Source organism: Neolamprologus multifasciatus, chromosome 18 (genome assembly GCF_963576455.1).
Source record: "Neolamprologus multifasciatus chromosome 18, fNeoMul1.2, whole genome shotgun sequence".
NCBI classification, from domain to species: domain Eukaryota; kingdom Metazoa; phylum Chordata; class Actinopteri; order Cichliformes; family Cichlidae; genus Neolamprologus; species Neolamprologus multifasciatus.
The window spans coordinates 10,016,100-10,037,514 of record NC_140456.1 but is presented as its reverse complement, the minus strand read 5'-3'; the positions used below and the strand labels follow the sequence as shown (position 1 = coordinate 10,037,514).

The window sequence follows — 21,415 nt, the reverse complement described above, 5'->3', positions numbered from 1 at the left end:
ACATCACTTTATTAGTTGTGTACCTTCTATTAAGCTTTGTTAATTAGCACATTTTGTTTTTAATGTCTACACTTTAATGTGCTGGGTTGAAAGGAGTAAAAAGAACATAGGAGCAGATGTACTACACTTTATAACTAAAGAGTTGCAACCTGCTTGTCCGGTTCTGGAAACATCTTCATAATTATAATCAGTTGTGGTGTTTTTCTAAGCTTATCTGTAATTATCTAAATGTACCGCAGAGCTTCTTTGTGGTACATTCTTTCTTCTTGGTAGCAGAGCCTTCCTCTGATTAAAAAATGTTCACCCTCTAAATAGGTAAATCTCTTAATCTGTGCCAAATACTTGTTAAACTCACATTCATCTTTTTTTATAAATAACAACACTGTCATCTCCTGGCCGGCTGTGGTAATAAACCAGAGGCCTATTGCTATTAGATAAATGTAAGTAAACGGCCCGTTAGACAAATGCGAGAGGCTGTTGAATTAGAAAAGAACTTTATAAAGTCAGAGTTAATCACAGTTACAAAGATGATTCATACTGGTCTAATTGTTAGCCAATGTTTAAAAATAAAGCTAACCACTGAATGTGTTTTTACAGCAAGATAAGCAAAAGTTACTAAACACTGTTCTAACATAAATATCTTGTTAAATATATATTTAATTTATCACATAATCTTTAAAAAGGTGAAAAGAGAAATTAACATAATAAAAATAAACGTTTTAAATAATTCATTTTTCAACTAGAGGAAAAAAACTAGAAAATGTATTTGTTATTTTGATTTTATAAAATTTACTCTTGTGGGTCAAAAAGGGTTTTGTTTGTTTTGTTAAAGGAAGAACTAAAGAAAGATAAACGTATATAAAGAGTCCTAGCTTTTGGAGATTTTATTCTGAAAAGAGTGCGTAGTGATTTCTCCAAGAAAAAGGGTGAGTATGTTTTATATATTTAGATGGAGTGAGAGTGGCGGGGTGCTTCAAATGATGTACCAGTTACCGATTCCGGCCTCCTCGAACTGCACCGCAACGCAAAACAAGCGTCTCCGTCAATGACCGCGCCACCACCGCCTCTATGCGTTAGCTCAGCGGCTAGAAGAAAGCTAGCTAAGGGGGCTGAACCGGGTCTGCTCCAAAAGGACAACCTAAGTAACAAATTGACAGGTTTTACCGAAAGCAAGACATTTTGTTCGTAAAGGTCGTGGTGAGTATTTTGTTCCCAGACATTTTTCATTTTTCCTTCCTTTTTCTTTTCTTTTTGGATTTTTTTCTACGATGCTTTTTGGACAGGACGTAATGTGCTGGCTAGCGAGGTAGCTGGCTTAGCGGCCTCGGAGATGCTCATCCCCTCCAAAAAAAAAGAGCACAAACGCTGGTTGTGGTTTTTAGAAAACACGACGCTTTGGATGCCTCTTAGCAACAGTCTCGTCCACTTTTTTGCAAGTTTGTGTAGCTGTATTTTTTTGTAGTGTTTATTGTGAAGACTTTTCTTTTACGGGACTTGCTGGTTTTTGGCACGCTTTTCAGCCAGCTGGCCAGCTAACATTAGCATGTTAATAACCGCGACAGCAGCAGCATCCTGATGATTGATTACACGTTATCGACTTCAGATTTGTCAGAATTTTGCAGGTTTTGGTTTTTGCAAGACAAAGAGGAACTGGTCTGATGGCTGTATACTTTTTTTCATGCTTTTTAATTGTTGGTTGGCTAACGTTAGCCATGCTAGCCGGCTTTGATCCCGGAGGCCAGTCAGGGCCTGTGTTTCACTCTGAGGCCTGCTGAAGGCGCTGTCGGGGTCCAAGCGGGTGTGTTGTGGATGGTTTAGGTAATTTTTGATTATCCCTAGACTTTGCTCTTTTTGCTTCGGCTTTGGGTTTTTTTCTGCCCCCTATGGAGTAGTTTTTTTTTCCTCGTGTTTTTTTTCCCCCTCCCCCCTCCCATGATGAAGAGTGATTTTTATTTTTATTTTTCTTCTTGAGTTTGAACGGTTTGGAGTGCCATTGGCTTAAGTTTTTACATAACGTTGCTAATACACATTTGATTAATTAAACATTTCATCTGAACCAGTATTATGGTTGTGTATATGTGTATCAAAAGCAATCCACGCCCTCACATTCACCCCATTTACCCTTTTTATGAGAAAACACAAAGCTTATGGAAAATAAATTTAAACATCACTATTATACAATACTGCGCACAAGTCTCAAACCGCCACTCATTTCTTTATTTCGTGCCAATAATTTATTGAAATGTGTAAATATATAAATTAAAATATGATGTGTATAAATAATAATAAATAAAAAAACAAATACAAAAACGTTTTGTAAATTTCAGTTGTTTGGTATGACCGCCCTTATTCTTTCAACATGGCCTGAGTTTGCTCATGGAAGTTTTCTTGGAATTTCTTTTAAGGAGCTTTCAGGAATAGTTCTCCGGGCTTCTTTAAGACATTCCCAGAGCCTCTGCAGTGTTTTTATAAATGGCTGTATGCATGCATTGTTGTACCTCCTTTGTGGTTGGGTTTAAACCAAAAAATTGAGATTTTGATTAATTACTTCACAAGACCTGTTGCCCCTGGTTTTCAGTGCAGATTTTGTGTAATTTGGCAAATCTCAGACATTTCCCATCCTTAAACAAAGCTTCTCTCTTCTTACACAGACCATTTTTGATAAGGTTTCAGTGAGCACTACATGGATAACCTGAAGGGCCAGTTCATCTCTGAGATCCAGTTTCAAGTTTTTGCTGTTTTTATATTTATTTATATATATATATATATATATATATATATATATATATATATATATATATATATATAAAATTTAAGGATATGATTTTCAGATACTGTTCATTTGCTGTAGATTGTAGTTTTTGTAGGCCAGCCACTACTATTTTTTGCCCTCATGTCTAGTTTAATGATGCACTACACACCATGCAGAGATAGGTCAGGTTTTCACTTAATAGTTATTTGGGAATCACCTGATTGGTACAAAAGAAACTACATTATCCTTTACATTTTCCATAGATTTGCTATGTTTTCTGTTACTTGAGTTAGGTTCCTTTCCTATGCTTTTGATTTATAAGCCTGGGTTAAGTGGTTTCTTAAAGACACAAACAAACATACAAAAAAATCCTCTGGAAATGAGTGTAAAAGCTGCCAGTGTCCAAGGAACAACTTTGAAAGACCTTCAGAGATCCTGGGGAACTATTGGTCAAGACTTCTTGGAGGCAAAATATAAAGACATCAGGGGTGGCTCGAGACTTTTCCACAGTACTGTTTGTTATGTTAAAAGCACATTTACACTCTTGATTTCAAAATCTCGGAATTTGGTGATTACTAGTAATAATAATGAAATCTCTGGTTACCCTTAAAGCTTCTCTAAATATAATTTTCCCTTTAATTTCCCCCTGCTGCTGATGTAATTCCCAGTTCCAGAGTTTTTATTATAACACTACTTGTGTTTAACAGATTATATACTCTATATTTTTGGCTGACCTTTTTAATGTGTCCCTTCACATATGCACCCCCGTGAGTACTAATAAGTGGATCTGCCCATATTTGGACTAATAACTTTAGCTTGGATAAATTCCAAATTTTAATATTTCAGTGATATGTAATTATCCTGCTCTTCTAGTTTTTACAAGCGGTTACATCTAAGTCATTGCGAACTTTGTGTCAGTAATCAGAATTGATTTGTTGTTTGTCTAGGAAATGAAAATAAAAGCAAACATAGCAGTGTTTTGAAATTCATCCAGCTTTGCTAGACTTGTTGTTATCTCGGCTGCATCTAGAAATGCAAACAAATGTCTAAGCTGCTACACCCATATAATTTCACACACTAGCGAAGCATATGTGGGCTAAGCCAGTGCACTTTCTGTCGATTGATTGCAGTCCCAGGTTTCAATTTGTGTCTGGTTCTGTATTCTCACACTTCACCCAGCCTTAGACATTGCAGTAGGTATACATGCATTAGGCTCTACTTGTAGTCTCATGCTGGCTAGCTGTGTAACTGTATTTGCCTCATCACTGACTCTTGCACACACTCCAAACAGGTAAGGCTTCGTACAAGATAACCCTGCTCAGCTTGACCGAGGTGTGTTTTCTGTCACCTCAGTATAAGTCGCCAGGGGCGAAGGTGAAGGTCGAGACACCAGCCCAAACTGAACCCAGCCCACAGTCTCAAACATCAGGCAGACGACAGCCCTGCACACAGACGCAATGGAGTGAGTGATGATGAATGAAAACCCCCTCTTCTGTCAGCCAGGGGGTTAATGTTAATGCCACGTAACTGTTTTTATGTTTACTTCCCCTCTCCAGACTTTACACACACTGGGCAATGGGCTTCACACACTTGCTTATATAGTTTACTTACAATGTTGATTACATATATTCAGTGAGGATTGGGCAGCATTATAGTGCTACAAGAAGCTGTATTTGTATCTACAGCTAAAGCTCTACACCTGTACTGCAGGTTATTAGTTTATTGAAATGAGTCTGGCATAGCTGGGGCTCCATTAACAGGTAAATGAATTATATTAATGGCGAGTGATAGTTTTCTTTTCTAGTTTCTTTTATTCAAAATTGTGCATTTTAGTTAAATATTTGTTTTACTTTTCTGAAGAAACGCACACCCCTTATTTAATGTATTATGAAAGCACCAACAGGCATACCATAAAATTCAGAAGGAAGAAGGAACAAAGTTGTCATTTTGTTGTTGTCTTTGTGATTATTATTTTTCATCACTCAACCCAGAGCCCCAAGCACTTCAGGCATTAGAATTAGAAATTTCTGGTATGAAACAAATGTCGCTACTTCCCACAGGTCTAGCTTTCGGTCATGGGTGTGTGGTTGGAGGTAGGGCTGGACGATATGACCCAAAATTCATATCTCGATATTTTTTACCTGGACGGCGATATAAGATATATATCTCGATATTTTTTTTAAAGCCATAAAGTAAGAACAAAAAGAGAGTTCTTAGTCAAAGCTGTGTCCCAGATGTCACACAGGCACTTTTATTAACATAGAGCATAGATGTACATAAAATTTACTCAAAAAATTATTAAATAATAATGCTCCATAAATAAAAGAAAACAATGTTGTTTTTGTGCGTAACAAAAAGCTCACAATTGTGCAGTCAAAATGTAAACTAAAAGACGCTGAGCACAGTAACAAAGACAGATTTCACAGCTGCTCTGTTCCCAACTTCTACTGTGTGACTTACAGCATTGAGTTTGAAATCCTCTTCGTAACCACGTCTCTTAACAGGTGCCATTTATGGTCCTTATACACAGTAGGGTAATGTTACGTTGAAGCACAGTATGTATCACTCCGCGAGGCTCCTCGGTAGCCGTAATGTTCTGACAATCCATCAAGCGGTGCAGCAGCGTAGCTTACCAAAGTCGTACTAAAACATTTTTTGACAGATTGCTGAGCGCCGTGTACCACATAAAATCGGTTCGCGGCCATCAAGCACAACCAGAATTCATACATAAGGCGCGCTGTAAACTTTTGAGAAAATGAAAGGATTTTAGGCTGTGCAGCGCCTCTGGGCTGCATGGCGTTAGCGTGGTTAGCTCGTTAGCGTGGTTAGCTAGCTAACACGTTGACGGCGTCCAGCCCCACGCACGGGGCGATGCGCAGTAACTCGTTAACGGAGATTTGCCGTGTCCATCTTGTCGCTGCAGGTGAAGCGATAGGGGAGGAGGGGGAGTTGTGTTCAGTGAAGGAGGGGCGAGGCAGAGTAACGTTGCGTAAAGACAACAGTGGACGAAAGAGAGGCAAACTTGCGGCTCCACAAGTATAGTTATAACGTAACATAGACTATATCGATATAAAGGATATTGTCACATCTTATATCTCGTATAAAAATATATCGATATTTTTTAAAAACTCGATATATCGCCCAGCTCTAGTTGGAGGTGAAGAGGAAGTTTAGTTGTTAACTGTAAATGTTGTTATTGTGAAAATATTTTGCATTAAACCATACAAGATAAGCAATAAGCAAAGTCCTTTTAAATTTGATTATGCAGATTTGCAGTTGTTGTTGTCAGACGTTTGTTTGCATGTTTTACAATTTTCTTTTAAACTTTTTTTCTCTTTTTTTTGTGACATGAAAATTATACGACAGAACTACGTAAAAGTACTAAAACAAATGCTCCTTTGAAAATGATTTAAATTTCTGCTACAGTTAGATTCAGTCCATTGTGAACTTTTTATTTTATAATTTATTTTAGGTGATAAATAACAGGCTTCTCAGTTAGAATGAGCCTTTAGTGGCAGGAGGCATACTGCTTACTTTAAAGGCAAAGAGTGGATTTCGGTTTCCTAGCCATTAGATAACAATGTGAAATTTGTTAATAAATTAAACCCAGATATTTTGATCAAGATTAGTCTTTGGCTATGCCTAAAAGCCCTTAAGAGGACAATTTGTTTTATATCCAGAAAATCATAGTTGAAGAATCACGTGGTTTGTGGTCTTAGTGCTTGACTTCCCATTAGTTTGGATTTATTTTAGATGAAGAGGAAATGATGCAGCTTTTAAATATTAAGTAAATGGAAGCTGGTCGGAATCTAATCAGTTTCAAATTTGTAGAATAAGAAAGATTTTGTAGAAAAATGCAGGTAACTAAACTTAATTTCTCAGGAAATCCTGATGAGTCTGTGACACTTTGCTTTGTGACTCGGCAAAAGCAGGATCCATTCAAAGGGTCAGATATTTCTCATCCTGCTACTAAATCGGCTGCATATGTGTCTGTGTGTCTTCCTGACAGTCGTTCGCCCACCTCCTCCAGCCTGATGAGCGCCAGCAACGTCACCAACAAGACCGACCCACGCTCCCTCAATTCGCGGGTCTTTATTGGCAACCTCAACACGCTGCTGGTCACCAAGGCAGATGTCGAGGCCATCTTCTCTAAATACGGCAAGATCGTAGGCTGCTCTGTCCACAAGGGCTATGCCTTTGTGCAATACGCCAATGAGAGGAACGCCCGAGCCGCTGTCGCCGGGGAGGATGGGAGAATGATTGTTGGACAAGTGCTTGGTGAGGGCTCAGTCTCTGAATTGTCATTTAAAAAGATTTTGCTCTTTATTATAGTCTTATTTAACTAAAATAAACTGAACTTCTGAGCTCATTGTTTGAACCTTCTTAGTTCGTTACCACTTTAAACAGTCACTGTTTGTTTGCTGGGGCTGATCAGTGAAAAGTTTTTCCCCCACCCTTCTTGACGTAACCTCAAAGACGTTTGTGTCTCCTTCTGAGATCAAAGCAGGGATTTTTTTGTTTGTTAGGCTTCCCGGTTAGACCCTGGGAGGAGTTAAGATTTAGTCTCATTTGTTTTTACTCAGAAAACTGATGTTGTTAGGCAGGAATCTTAATATGTCCATCTGCCTCCATAAAATATACACACATTTCCCAGTTTAAAAGTTTAACTGCTGGGTGTAAGAGGTTTCTCACTGAGAAGTGAAAAAGTCTACATGCAGTGCAGACTTGAGCTGGATCACAATTTGCTTTCAGACTAGTCGTCTGTATGCATCCAGTCATTCTGCTCCTCTACAACACTGCGTAATCCATTTGTTGTTTCGTGTGAACAAGTGTGAATGTTAAGGTATAATTTTCTTATTTTAAACAAATGATTCTCAAACATTTCTGCTTAAATATGCACGTGAATTAATTTTCTCGCTACCTGAGAAAATGAGCTGAAATACAGGTTAATGAGGGTCCCTTGGCTGTGAGAATGAAACTGAGAGATGACTCGTAAGACTCACTCAGTGACAGTAACAATGAAGTCTGATAGCGATAGATTACAATACTCAAGGGATGCAAGAGTGCAATTGCTTTACACATCGTCTCACTGCTCTGAAAATAAATGAAGGAACTAGACAAGTGAAGTACTTTGATGTTTCTAATTGTATTTCTTCATTTAATCTCCTTTTAAAATGTTTCCAGTGGTAACAGCCGTAGGCACGAGCAAGCCTGAAGTACATTTGAGGGAAAATGTAACATAAAATCCATTTTGTGTTAATTTTGACTTGTCAAAAGAAACACCAAACTTCTCACTCACAAATGTGTGCCATTATTATTTGTAAAAGAGAAAGCAGGGAAGTATGTAGTGCCAGCAGCACTATTGTCGACTACAGTACAAAAATATTTATAAATATATTTAATGTTTATATAATATTTAATAAAAGTGCAAACCTCTAGCAAAAAAGTTAAACCTTCATCAAACCTGCGATTTTCTGAAGAGAGACTGGTGGCATTGTTAAAAACTTCTAAAGCATTGGTTTCAAGTTATTTGTCCTCTCAATGGGTTTGTGCATTAATGTATAATGTAACTGTCTGGCAGACATCAACCTGGCTGGAGAACCCAAACCGCACAGATCAAAAAGCACCAAACGCTCCGCTGGAGACATGTACAGGTAAGTATCAGCTGCAAACCTGAACAGAAAGCCAGAAATGCCCCCATCACTGTTCTTAATGAGGGCATAAGCGACTTTTGATTTGGCACTAAAGGAAAAACTTCATGTAGTTAGAAAAAAGAAGGAATGCAGTGATACCAGCAAATCTTCATATTTTTCAACACAAGCTTTCTGTTCTTTTGTTCTTCCACAGCAGCAGCAGCAGCTCCTTTGACCTCGACTATGATTTTCAGAGAGATTATTATGACAGGTGAGTAGATCCCTGACAATGGATGAGAGCTTTACACTCACGCACAGTGCCGGTCTTTGTTTGTTCATGCTTTGTTGTTTGTTCAGCAGTTCATGCTTGAAGATGTCACTCAAACATGGGTATGAATGTTATTTGATTAGAAAAAGCACTAATGCTTCACTTCTACCACTGCTCTGTTCTCATATTCAGCACAGAGTATGTTTATTCATTTTTTTAAAAAAAATTTAAAACCTCTTGTTTGATAACAGAATGTACTCGTACCCGTCCCGTGTCCCTGCTCCTCCTCCCCCATTGTCACGGGCTGTGATCCCGTCTAAGCGCCCGCGGGTCAGCCTTAGTGGAGGAAGCAGCCGGCGGACCAAAAGCAGCTTTTCCTCTTCATCCAAGAGCAGTCAAAGGACTTCCTCATCCAGAACAAGTGAGTCGGTTACCTGGTCCATGCAGCTGTCTGGAACTTCAGCACAACAGTATATTATCCTAAATTTGATCAGTTTCACCGAATACCAAACTGTTGTTGTTGGTGCTGTTATCATCATCAACATCTTGCATAAATCTGCATTTGTAAATATTTACAGAGGGTTATTCAGTCAGGCCTACAGACTGGGCCATACAGCCACACAATAACTAACACATGATGCACCAGCACAACCATAAGTACCGGCAACAATATCGGCCACTTGCAAAGGTTTAATGCCGTAGAAGTCTAAATCCATTTAATTAGCATCTGGCTTATCAGACTTATTGCTGGCAATACAAACCAAACCCACTGTGTTGTACATTTTTGCAATTACTTTAAACATTGGGCCAAATAATAATCTTTCAATAACCTTATACACGTCCTTTGATACGGGGGGAGTTATGTTTATGTTTACCATGGTAGGATTGGGCAACTGTCAAAATGTACCCTCGTTGTAGAATAAGGCTTTCTAACCCCCCCACCCCCATTCCACAGTGAAAGTGGATGAGCTACAGACCATCAAGAGAGAGTTGACGCAGATCAAAAGCAAAGTGGATGACCTCCTGGAGAGCCTGGAGCGTATGGAGAGGGACCATAGCAAGAAGTCAGGTAGGAGGGACCCGGCATGTTTTAATGGGGAGTGCTGAGTGAGGTAAAACTCAGCAATAAATGCCTCCGTGTTTAACCAGATGGCCTGTAAATGAAACCCTACAGTACAGAATGATCTCACACATTCTTTTCTCACAGCTGTAATACAGCCTTAATGGCCTGCTTTTGTTGAAAATTAACTATAACAGCCTCTAAAGATTTCCAGCTTTTATTATATTTTTTCCCAGAGTAGCCCTTAAGTTCATTTAATAGTACAGATAACAGGTCATGAATGTACCTTTGTGTTTGGCAGAAGGTAAGAGTATGAAACCAGAGCCAGGAGAGGTGACTTCACCTCCACACCCAAGCAACAAGAAGGATGACAGCTTGAAGAGGGAGAGGGACAACCAGGATATGAATGACTCTGATGAAGAAGAGGAGGACGAGGAAGAGGAGGGAGACCTGCTGGAGGAAGAGGAGGTGAGGTTTGAAAATGGTATTCAGAGGGAAAGGAATAAATGAATATGGGTTTTTTTGGGGGGGATTTTTTATTCAAATTCAAATTTCAAATCCAGCACTGGACAGACCTGCCATGCCACCTGTCATTGTGCTCATTTTAGTATAGTTTCCATGTTTTTTCCAAGGATAGCTGCGTAGTCTACCCTAACTTGTGAGGCACACCCAGTCATTTTCCATTATCGGTCTGAAATGAGATAGAAACCACTCAGTTCAGAAGTGCATCGAGGGTTACTCCTAGTAGGTCTTCAGGGGGTTAAATAGGGTTGCACAGTTATTCGATTTAAAATTTTAAATGTGAAGCTATGTAACTGGCAATTCATAAAAAGCTGTAGTTAGTCTACACTGTGCACAAAACGTCTCAGGTTTGAGACATTGATTTTCTAAATCTTTACCTGCTTTCTTGTGCTTTTCATCAATTAGAAGCGACCCAGTAACTACACACACTTAGATTAGTGTTTGATTAATGTGGTTACAGTTAGTTTCTATGTGCATCCCTTCATGTCACGTGGCAGTGCAGTGATATAAATTATTTCACTCCCGAGTTCACTAAAAGCCAATCAAATTGGAATTTCTGTCAGAAAAATCAGTGGCAGCCCTTAACAAAACAGACACTGCTATACTGTTGTTTTAAATGGGGGAACTATTCAGGCGCCCAAACTAGTTTTTGTACTGTGCTGTACTTGTAGAAGGCCACAGTCATGTGACTTTCAGAGGAACTGTTTAGAGGAACCACTTGTGCATTTGCTTCCCTCTCAGTCCCAGATGTTGCTTGATGATGCTTTGTCACCAGTGTTAATTTCTGCTTACGGTGTTTATACTTTCTTGATGTGCGAATTTCAACCTCATCTGCTGCTTTAATTACTATTAGATATTATTAGATCAACAAAACAATGCAGTAGATAAACTTCATGATTTTTTTTTTTCAGATTTATTTAAATTAGTTATATGATTTATTTTTTTCATCACTTATTAAATTGTCTGCAGGTGAAAAGTCAAGAGAGGGAGGAGGAGGAAGAGGAAGAGGAGGAAGGCGAGCACGTGGAAGCAGACGATGATGGTGACAGCGTGAATGGAGATGAAGACTCATAGGCACAGATGACAGCCCCGCATGCGGTGTAGTCGCAGCTTCCAGAAGGACATCGGACTCCTATTTTAACTCTAATATTGTAGATATAGGAAAAAAAAACAACACGCACATAAACACACACATAAGCATGGTGCACACACTCTGTCATAATGTCCCTAAAGGAGATTTTTGTTTGCGTATCTTGCCCGTCATCCGGTACCCCCTATTTACAGGAACTAGTTGTAGGTTTGGGTTTGTTTTTTTTTTTTTACAGCGTCGTTACTTGTCTTCAAGAGAAGGCACGAGTGTGGACTGGTGATGTTCTCAGAGACGACAGCTCGACGGACATGTCTTAATGTGAGGGCGAAAATTTCTGTTAAAAAAAAAAAGGTTTTTAGCTTCAGTGTGTTTGTTTTTCTCATCAGTGAATTAGTTTGGCCTTGTCTGTCTGTATGTTATTGTCAGTTTTTATACTATTCAGTTAAACTGTAAAGGAATAAATTGCAATAAAATATTGAATTTGCTTTTGTGTTTTGTTTGGCTCAACATGGATCTTTTGTATCGACACTACAGAGATGTTCCTTATCTGGCTTCACTTAATTCAGATGTCATGAATCCCATTTACATGGTTATCACTTCAGTAAGTAACCCAGGGTTTCCTGGTGTAGTCAGAAGCATTTTCAGCATAATTTCAAAGGGAAAAGGGAACTAAAGTAGAAAAACAGGAAGTTGAAAACCATAGTTAAAGCATCAGTGTGAGTGTGGGGGATTGGAAAAAGGTTATACAGTTTTTTAGCTCTCTGAATGCACAATAAGTTGAAGCAGGCATGCTGCAGAAGAACAAATCGGGTGCAACTCCTGGAAACTGAGGCTATGATTAAGAACTGATTCAAGAAAACTGGACACAGGAGATGGGGGGGACATTGCCAGTTTTGGTTTGGGCTGCTACATTCTGACTAAAGGGTCAGAATGTGATTATTCCGGCAGGATAATGTGTGTAACAAAGAAACCAGATGAGATCAAGTGCTCAAGTTCACAGTATTCAAATGTTTCCAGTATGATACTCAATTTGTGCCACAAAGACTTGGAGCAAGCCCTCAAGCAAAAGTAGTTCCAATGAAATACAACACAAGGTGTGCCTATTAAATTGTGCAGTGAGCATCTGTTACTGTGACACGTAGCACAACCGCTGCTTTGTTCTAGTCGACTAAGGTATTTTATGGTTTCTGTCAGATGACCATAAGTATTTAAATGTGCAAATCAAAATCAAATGAAGTTGCCATGATGTCATAAGCAGTGCGCCACTCTCGTCATGGATCGTGGTTACCGAAGTGACTTCAGCAAAGGATGCAATGGCAAACCTGGTGTCTCAAGATGCATTTTAGGGAATTTGGACACAACACTTAGAGTGCATTTGTATTTGATTGTTTATTTATATCTTATAGCTTATTTAAAGCACTGCAGATATAAATTAGCTAGCAGCTACAGGTTGCACAAATCATCTTTTCTCTTATGAGATCAGTGTGCTATGCAGTTATATCATCATGCTGTATATCATGAATGCACTGAGATTCCCACCAACAATCATAAACAGCTGTTAGTCAGCTTGTGCAGAATGTTACTTGTATGCACTGAACATACAAGTAACAAAATAGGGATGTACCCGATGTTTCTCACAGCTAAAACAGGGCGGTGAGAGGGAAACGAGATGACAGTGCAGTGATCAGTTTTGAGAGATTCAGTACCGTGTGTCTCTCAACTTAACCAGATGAGGTTCATTTAGACATCAGTCACACCCTCATCACCACCAGGAAAGGGTGTCACACTGTATCTTAGGGGATAGGATTTGTTGATTTCACTGTACTGTGTCCAGAGATGCAGCTCATGAGATAAGACCATAGTTTAACTTTATTATAATTAGCTTCAGTTTCAGTAAGTTTATCTTTTAAAAGATAATCTACAATCAGTACATATATCTGTTAAACAAAACCATCTTGCCATTTGTCTAAGTATGCTTACTTGTAGGTGTGTGTATGTAAGTCACATGCATGAATATAAAATATATATATATATATATTTGGTGACTAAATCCACACAATTACTTTGAAATTGAACAACATAACATCTTCAAATTCAATAGATACAAAAAGTGCAAAGGAAACATAAAACATTTCACTATTAGTTCAGTAAACACGTCGTAAATAGCTTGACACTCAGATTTTCTGGCTTTGCAAACCAGTCATCTTCACCGGTCACACGTTCTTCCTCTCTGCACTCTTTCAGGCTGTCTTCAGGATGAACAGCGTGAGGACAGTTAGCAGGAGTGTCAAAGCTGGCAGGGAGAAAAGACAAAAAAGCAATTATTCAGAAAACATCCGTCAGGGTTTCTGCTGGTTAAAGTTAAGATATCTTTAATACCATATGGTGCAAAGTGTAATTATGCATCATAGTCATTGCTAAAGAAAAATTCAGCCAGGACAATATGGGCTAAAATGACATATTATCCCTGCTCTTTCTGTTGTATAGCAAATTTATTGTCATGCATTTGCTCCATTAAAAGGGCCAGAAGTCCAATAATGGCTCCAGCAGTTTCTAAACGTAGCCGATTTATACATAGTTTTCATTGTCCCCTTAATCTATGGTAAATTATACATTACTTACTTGGAAAACTTTTTTTTTTCTTCACCACTATCTTTTACTTATAACTCTAAAATGTTTCATAATAGAATTAACTAATTTATTAAACAATATACAGTAACTAAAGCTTCAGAGCTGGGTATTGTGAACTGTGAATCTTCATCACATTGAGCCCTAAATCTATAGTCTGAGAATAAAATGTCAGTGTGGTGTTTACCATGACTGTGAAGAGCGCCACTGGCTGAATTCTTTGTCGTAGAAGGTGCGGTGGTTGTGGTGCCGTTTGTGGTGCCGTTTCCAACATTGGCGCTTGGGTTGGCGAGGTTCAGAGGATCGGTGGTTTTGCTAGCTGTGAAAGTCCCAAAATCGTCTGAAGAATAAAACATTGAAAATAGTGATGAGGATTCAATTTAACCTTCATTTACAGCTTCACAAATAATGTAGCATCTAACGTGTGTATTTATGTTGATAAGAGTAGACAACACGTTACAGTTGAAGGCTGCTTTCACTGGACTTACTTCCATTCAATGGTCCAGACCCAAGGATGACAACATAAGTGGTAGAATCAGCGCTCCTGGTGTTGGTGGCATTCGAATTGGGAACACTGAACTCACACTGGATCTTTCCATTGACTACCTGGCCTCGTATCTTTGTCACAGTCTGGTAAAAACAGTTTGACTTGAAGTTAAAAAGCACCATCAGGTAAAGTATTACATTTTAAAAAACCCACTTTTCGTTGTGTTTTTTTAAGGCTTCGATGACTGAATTACAGAGTATGCATTAAATAATTTCTAGGTTAGCAGCTTTTAGGAATGTGTTCTGATCATCTGTCAACCGTTCAACTGTTTCAGCTTGTTTGGTAATGTTTATCTGTATACGTTTTAAAAGTAGTTACAGCCTCACCGAATTAAATGTAGCGAGTGTGTTGTTGATGTTGTTTCTCTGCCGAGCCGCGAAGAAGAATGAGGCATTGTTAGAGCTGTTCTGAGCACAGATGTAAAGCGCAGTGGTACCCTGAAAAAGAGCAAACAGTTTAAGGGTTATATGCTTCCTTAACTCACTCGTCTCACTTTTAACTCATTACTTTGGCCTGGACCAACAAAGACATAAACACATAAGCAGGTCTGTGTGAGCTTATAGAAACACAGATGTAATTGATTAACCTTGGTATAGTATTTCCCAGGTGCCTGATCCTTAACTTGGCCTTATCACTTGTACCTTAACAACAGTATTTACATTTAGTTTGGTGTGAAGGTTTCACATCCTGGTGTGAGTATTTGACTAAGCAAGGTGGTGGCTTTCATTAAATAAACCTCTCTCGGTTGTCTCTGAGATGACCGAACGTTTGTTGGATTATTAAATCTATATTTAGAACATGATATACTTTAAAGATATTTACAAATGGAAACCAACGCCCATTTCCAAACACAACCCTATTATTTGATTTTTTTTTTTTCATTATGTACCAATGTCAAATATTTCATTAATCCTCTGACAGTGAGTAAACATTTCCTGTCAGAGGATTAATGGCTAGGTAATGGAAAAGTAGTTGAATGAAGTTAATTAAAAAAAGAAATTGATAACATAGGAAATCAGTTCTAATTATTGAAAAGTTGACGTGTAAATAAGTATAACTCTTCAGTAAATAATTGTTTTGGGTTAACATTTTGGTTTAAGTTAAACTTAATCACCGCTCTGGTTTTGTGTGCTGTGGTACCTGGGTTGCATTGGCGGTGAGCCCCAGTGCGATGTACCCAGTGGAGTTCCCACTGAGCTGGAACATCAGCTCGGTGCCGTTAGGAGCTGTAGTGTTGCCTGCAGCCACTGATCCAAAGAAACAGCTGCTGTTCCCAGCAGGGTCACAGTTGTCTGGGGTCTGTATGCACAGCTTACTCATCCCGCAACCTGTCTTTGTAATGTTTACCTAGTAGAGAGACACACGAGCATAATCCAAGTCACAAAACAGCTTAGCACCTTTAACTTCTGTGTCAACACTTTGACGAAGAATCGCATCCCAGCTCATGAACTGGGAACAGCTGCTATTAGTTAACATTAGGTTACTAAAGGCTTTATGGGAAATGAAACTCTACCTTAAAAGAATTAGAAATGTATAAATCACACAAATTCCATTAATTATATGATTTATAAACGCCACTGTTTAGCCATATTGACAGTTAGACTGTATGTAAAAGATGGCAGTAGCCACCACACCCATCTCGATTCTTGTCTCCCATGTTGAAGCCTCATTCTCATTTGCAACCGCCATTACACAATCCGTAACCTGCCCTTTTACTCTAATGTAGATCTGACCTCATTATGTATTAAATTAGTCATAACTTAGCATCTGAGATCGTGAACTCAAAAGGAACGCGCTTACTGAGTTCATCGATGGGGAGACATTTTTCCATAGACTTTTATATAATTAGACTTCTTCACTTCTCATCCTGCTGGCTATTATTATGGATAAATGCTCAAGGCACTCCCCCTACTTTTTAGACCCACTACCATTATTTTCTTCTCCCATGATAATAATAATTCTCAGAATGTATAAATATAAATAAAAGTTTCACCAAGCTAACCATGCGCTGTTCTATTTCTCTATTTCACGCTGTAGATGCTTAATTTAAAAAGACAAAGTTAGCAGTAAATTCTGACACTATTTCCGTACAGTAAAACTCATTTCAGCTCCTAAATATGTAAAAGTGTATGCTTAACAAATGCACTCCATCCGTGTAAATCACCATGGTCACAGTGGTATTGTGCTGGCAAAGTTAAATATAAACCAACCGTTGCATTAGTAAATGAGAAACTGTCTGCTGCTTGGACCCCTGGAGCCACAAAAAGCATCACTGCGGCAATCAGCAGGCTCAGGCCTCGCTCCATTCTTTCCAGGAAAGCAAACAATGAGAGAGCAAATAAGAGAAGAGCAGATAAGAATGAGATTGCAGACTTTTTTTTTTCAGAACAAACTAAGCTCCTTGTAAATTCGAAATTTGTGTGTAAAAAATGTAAGCACTTATAACAAAATGTTTTGTTCTAAAATACAGTTAAGTAAAAAGATTGTAAAAAAAATGAATTGAAAAGAAAAAAAAATCATTTAAGCCACGTCCACAGGGCTGAAAACACATTTATACACAAATTTACTAAGTACAGTCAGTCAGGTAATAAAACACATTATGGTTTATCTGGACTGGAATATTGACAGAATAATTATTCATTTAAAAACAGAGCATCGTTCCTTTTCTTTTCCAAGGTTTGTTTTTTCTTTGTGTAACTAAAAATCAATTGTCAGATTATCTAAATAGTATTTCTAGAATTCTCATAATTAACCTGATTATGCTTTAAAGGATAATGACAGCAAATGAAATAGAAGCAGGCATCCAGGAGAATCCAAATCTAAAATGTAATTAAATAAAGTTTGGAGAGACTTACTCGATGCTGTGAAGTTTAAATGCTGCGTTGAAGGGTTGTTTTCTGCTCTCTGTGGGATGATCCGCAGTTCTGGTGATGGAGCAATGTGGAAGTAGCTTTTTGTTAAATAAGGGGCAGGGCTTGATAAGAATACACCTGTGTACCTGCCTGGGTGTGGATTAGTTGTTTGCATTGCTAAAGCAGTTTCTGTAGAACAAGCCTTGCTGCTGACACGAAATAATGTCCTTGGTTTTTTCTTCTTTTACGATTTTCTGTTAGGAGTTGACTCACAAGGTGGTTCAGAGTTTACTGCTTATCACTAAATACACTGTGAAATAAAGAAAACACGCATGAGAAGATAAATATTAATTAATTAATCGCAATCATCGTATGACTGTTTGTATGATTGTTCTCACACTGGATTCTCCTTAAAATAACAATGTAATATAAATTGGGCTTAGATAAGCAACTTCAAAAATATGTAAAACATCATTTTGCATTTCTTTTCTTAATGTATGGGTTTTCAAACAAAGCAGATTCAAAGTGGTTTTTATTGCCTGTAAAGTCAATGACACACAGCAAATACACGTAAACACCGAGAATGAACTTTATAGGGCTTTATTCTGAGAAGTGGAGATAAATTCAAGAAAGGAAACGCAGTTTACAAGTATAACTGTTACAATTATTACAACATGCAAGTCCAATATTGAGCATTTACTTGCACTGTAAAGGAACATTTCCCCAAAGAAAACAACAAGGAGTTAGAGACTGTGTCAAACACCCAGATTATTTGGTACCTTTATAAAGAATAGCGTCTGGACTTCTTCGCCAAATATTTAAAGACTTAAAGAAGTCCAGACGCTTTTCTTTGCAAGCTCCTTTGACTACGATGACCTGGATGACCTTCACAGACTTTATAAAGAATGTTGTGGTGAAACCACAGTTGCATCGTGATCTGAACTTCCTGTCAGGTTAGTTACATTTTTTGCATTTTTGTGTTCTTTATTTTTCAAGGAATTTCCTTTTCGTTTCTGGAAGTCTTTGTGTGTCATTACGTCACATGGGGTGTAGCTCAGGAGGGAGGTTGTTGTGATCCCTGAGTTTACATGCCAAATATCCTTGGACAAGAAACTAACCCCAAGTTGCTCTCTGATGCATCCATCGTGTGAATGTTAGGTAGCAAGCACTTACAAAGCATAGAAGAAAGTGAAGGTGGCATGTTGTAGAAAGTGCTTTGAGTGGTCTGGGAGAGTAGCAAAGTGCTATATAAGAATGAGTCTGTTTACCATTATGATGATGTCATCCTGCTTAGTGTGACTTTTAAAAGAAAGAGAATAATTAAAAAAGTCAATTTGACAAAAGTCCAAGATCTAGAATTACTACCAGGCCATATGATCAAGATTTTTAATTTTACTACCTTTTTTTTTTAAATTGCGTATTTTATTGTAACGACAATAAAAAGCTCCTCTAAACTTGACAGGACTTATTTCTTCTTTGTCTAAAAGTAAAGTTGCCCTTTTACATACACTGAGCGAAACCCTTGCCATAGTAATGTCATCCTGTATCTGCTATTTTTCAAATATCATTTTGTTTGCCTCTGTCATAGATTGTATAGAAAAATATATTTTACACAGTTTATGGTCTGTGATGACATAGCACTAAAAAGTCATTCAGGTGTGGTGGTATTGTTCCCTCAAATCTAATCTGCCCACTTTGGCTCCAGGAACACTTGACTTAAGTGGCTCTAGAAATGTCAGAGTACAGATTCATTGGTAATCTTATGTCTTAATGATAAGTTAACTGATAAGCAATCTTTAAGAGAACCTTCACAGACAATCTTTAAGAGAGCTATTCAGAGGCAAGATGGCTGGTAAGTAGGAAGAAAAGGTCGAACCATATCTCCTTTGTAATCTGAGATCTACTTAAGGTTTGAAAGGTAAATTCCCAGCTGCAATTTGACGTCATGTGACTTCATTTTACTAAATACTCTTCTTCACTGTTCTCTTTTCTTTTTTCACATTTAATCATTCATTGAAATTTTTTAAATGTCACCATCTAGGAAAAAGTGCCGAATGATTACAGTAAACTGTTTATATGTGCTTGGGCAAAAGAAAGAGTATTATTTCATTTATCATTCTGTTTTAAATATATTTGCTTTCATGCAAGTCAAGTACTAGTCTGCTCTTACTCTGAAGGTCAGGAGGGGGGTGGACCATGAATCCTGAATATGGTCAGAATAAGGAGCTCTTTTGTGAAAAACAAAATCGCTACAGTTGGGGCATCAGAATAGGCTTTTTCTTTAGGGGGTTAAGTAAAGTACATTTGGTTAAGACAAGTTTAAGTGGCAGTGACCCTACATCAAACACACTGCAGGGCTGATTTTTTCCCCCCTAATGGGCTGACACTCTGAATAACTCTGTTTACTCTGCAGGTCTGAACTGTTTCACAAAAGTACAACAGTCAAATAAGCCGTGCCCTGTGCCGTCAGAGATAAAGCAAACACCAGGACACAAAGTGACACCAGAGTAGAGTAATGCTGATTGGAATGGCCACTGAGCCAAGATATCACAAGCCTGAATGAGGACATTGCGAAAGAGCTCATTTACTGCTGATTAATGTGCAATGGCTGTAATCTGTACATATGATCAGCATAAGTGATGATCTCATACTATGAAAAAAATGGAAATCTGTGGAATGTTCCAGCTTAAGGAATGCCATTGTTGGTCTTGTCACATCTCTGATTCAGCCTGTAGTGTCACAATACTGAAAGGACTGACCTGAAATACTGGACAGACGGCTCCTAAAGATGAGTAATAGAGTTTGTTGGTCTGCTTGTTCTTCCTCTAGTTTACTTTTACAAAGTTAAACGAATTCATCTTTTGTTTAAAAAAACAATAATGTTTCCATAATATAGTCAAATACTACAGATGCACATATCTTACTTAAATAATTTGTGGTTCAAGTCAGGGGGCGTCAAACAAAAGGCCCAGGGACCAAAATGGGTCTAGCAAAGACTCTAATCTGCTCAACTGGACAGCTTTAAAAAAATGTGAACTATAGAAACGTCTGTTTTGTTGTTGTTGGGGGGTTTTTGGATCAAAGTGGGCTGTCTGTGGCCCACAATGTAAAAAGAGTATGTAAGTAATAAAAGTTTAACATAAACCAAAAACTACCTCTTTTATGAGCTTTTTTGTTTTTAATTAACTCCTTTAACCCTTAAACATAACATAAACCTAACCCTATCACTTGCTGAGCTGCTGGGATTTTCTCAGTCAACCATGGCTTAAGTCTACAGAGAACAGTCTAAAAAAGAAAACATCTCCAATGAGCAGCAGGTCTCTCGGTAAAAAAAACAACCTTATTGATGCCAAACGTTGGAGGAAAATGGACAGATGGCTTTAAGTTGAGAAGGTAGGAAGGTAACAGTAACTCAAATAAGTACTTGATATAACCAAGCTCTGCAGAGCATCTCTGTGATTGCACAACATGTCACTCCTTTAAGCAGATGGCGTGCAGCAGCCGAAGATCGCACCAGGTGCTAATCCTTTGAGCTAAGAACAGGAAACTGAGGCAACAATTTGCACAGTTTTACCAGAATTTGATGACAAAAGGCTGGAAAAAAAGGTCCCTGGTCGATGAATCTTGATTTCCGGTGTGACCCTCAGATGGTAGGGTTAGAATTTGACACAAACATCATGAAAGCCTAGATCCATTCTGCCTTGTATCAATGGCTCGGGCTGGTAAGCAAGGTGTGATGGTGTAGGGCAAGCCTATTCAAATGGCGGCCCGCGGGCCAAATGCGGCCCAGAAGCAACCTGCGAGTGGCCCTGGCTGTGGACCTGGCAGAAACACAAAAAATGAATTAATTAATTAATTTTTAAAAAATTAAAAATTCCTACAGCGTAGTGTAGACTGTGAATGCAACACTCCTAGTAGCCTAGCAATATTTAACCCACAATGCACCGTGATGTAAACATATTAAACAATCATCGTAATATATGATGCGACAACAGCACGTCTTTCTCACTCCAAAAGCGCAAAATTGACAATGAAAACCATCGGTTTAACCCTGCCTGGACTG

At 38.3% G+C, this 21,415-nt stretch overlaps 2 protein-coding genes across 9 annotated transcripts; one reads left to right on the top strand and one right to left on the bottom strand.

The window, feature by feature from the left end:
- The first annotated feature begins 1,000 nt into the window (after positions 1 to 1,000).
- Positions 1,001 to 11,809, top strand: hnrnpca (heterogeneous nuclear ribonucleoprotein C a). Of its 8 annotated transcripts, none has more exons than XM_085140397.1 (10): positions 1,001 to 1,197; positions 4,106 to 4,214; positions 6,762 to 7,030; positions 8,334 to 8,406; positions 8,600 to 8,656; positions 8,743 to 8,775; positions 8,905 to 9,074; positions 9,609 to 9,722; positions 10,018 to 10,181; positions 11,205 to 11,809. In XM_085140397.1, exons 2-10 carry the CDS (start codon positions 4,210 to 4,212, stop codon positions 11,307 to 11,309), a joined length of 990 nt encoding a protein of 329 aa, XP_084996523.1. In that variant the 5' UTR covers positions 1,001 to 1,197; positions 4,106 to 4,209; the 3' UTR covers positions 11,310 to 11,809. The 8 variants fall into 8 exon arrangements, with proteins under 8 accessions (XP_084996523.1, XP_084996524.1, XP_084996519.1 ...); XM_085140393.1 differs by having other exon boundaries at positions 1,004 to 1,197; positions 10,015 to 10,181; XM_085140394.1 differs by having other exon boundaries at positions 1,004 to 1,818; positions 10,015 to 10,181.
- LOC146497363 (ferric reductase 1-like) lies at positions 11,540 to 17,488 on the bottom strand. Its single transcript, XM_085140401.1, has 7 exons — positions 17,356 to 17,488; positions 16,711 to 16,807; positions 15,641 to 15,847; positions 14,827 to 14,937; positions 14,442 to 14,583; positions 14,141 to 14,293; positions 11,540 to 13,618 (listed from the first exon to the last, which is right to left on the bottom strand). The coding sequence occupies exons 2-7, from the start codon at positions 16,804 to 16,806 to the stop codon at positions 13,566 to 13,568; spliced, it is 762 nt and encodes a 253-aa protein (XP_084996527.1). The 5' UTR covers position 16,807; positions 17,356 to 17,488; the 3' UTR covers positions 11,540 to 13,565.
- Between the last annotated feature and the right edge of the window lie 3,927 nt (positions 17,489 to 21,415).

Bases quoted from the DNA above. Each gene is read 5' to 3' on its own strand.
- hnrnpca (XM_085140393.1), top strand. The intron at 7,031-8,333 runs GTGAGGGCTCAG...ACTGTCTGGCAG, and splicing joins GATTGTTGGACAAGTGCTTG to ACATCAACCTGGCTGGAGAA. The intron at 9,723-10,014 runs GTAGGAGGGACC...TGTGTTTGGCAG, and splicing joins GGACCATAGCAAGAAGTCAG to AAGGTAAGAGTATGAAACCA.
- LOC146497363 (XM_085140401.1), bottom strand. From the start codon at position 16,806: ATGGAGCGAGGCCTGAGCCTGCTGATTGCCGCAGTGATGCTTTTTGTG. The intron at 15,848-16,710 runs GTTGGTTTATAT...TCTCTCTACTAG, and splicing joins TCTCATTTACTAATGCAACG to GTAAACATTACAAAGACAGG. The intron at 13,619-14,140 runs GTAAACACCACA...TCTCCCTGCCAG, and splicing joins TGGCGCTCTTCACAGTCATG to CTTTGACACTCCTGCTAACT.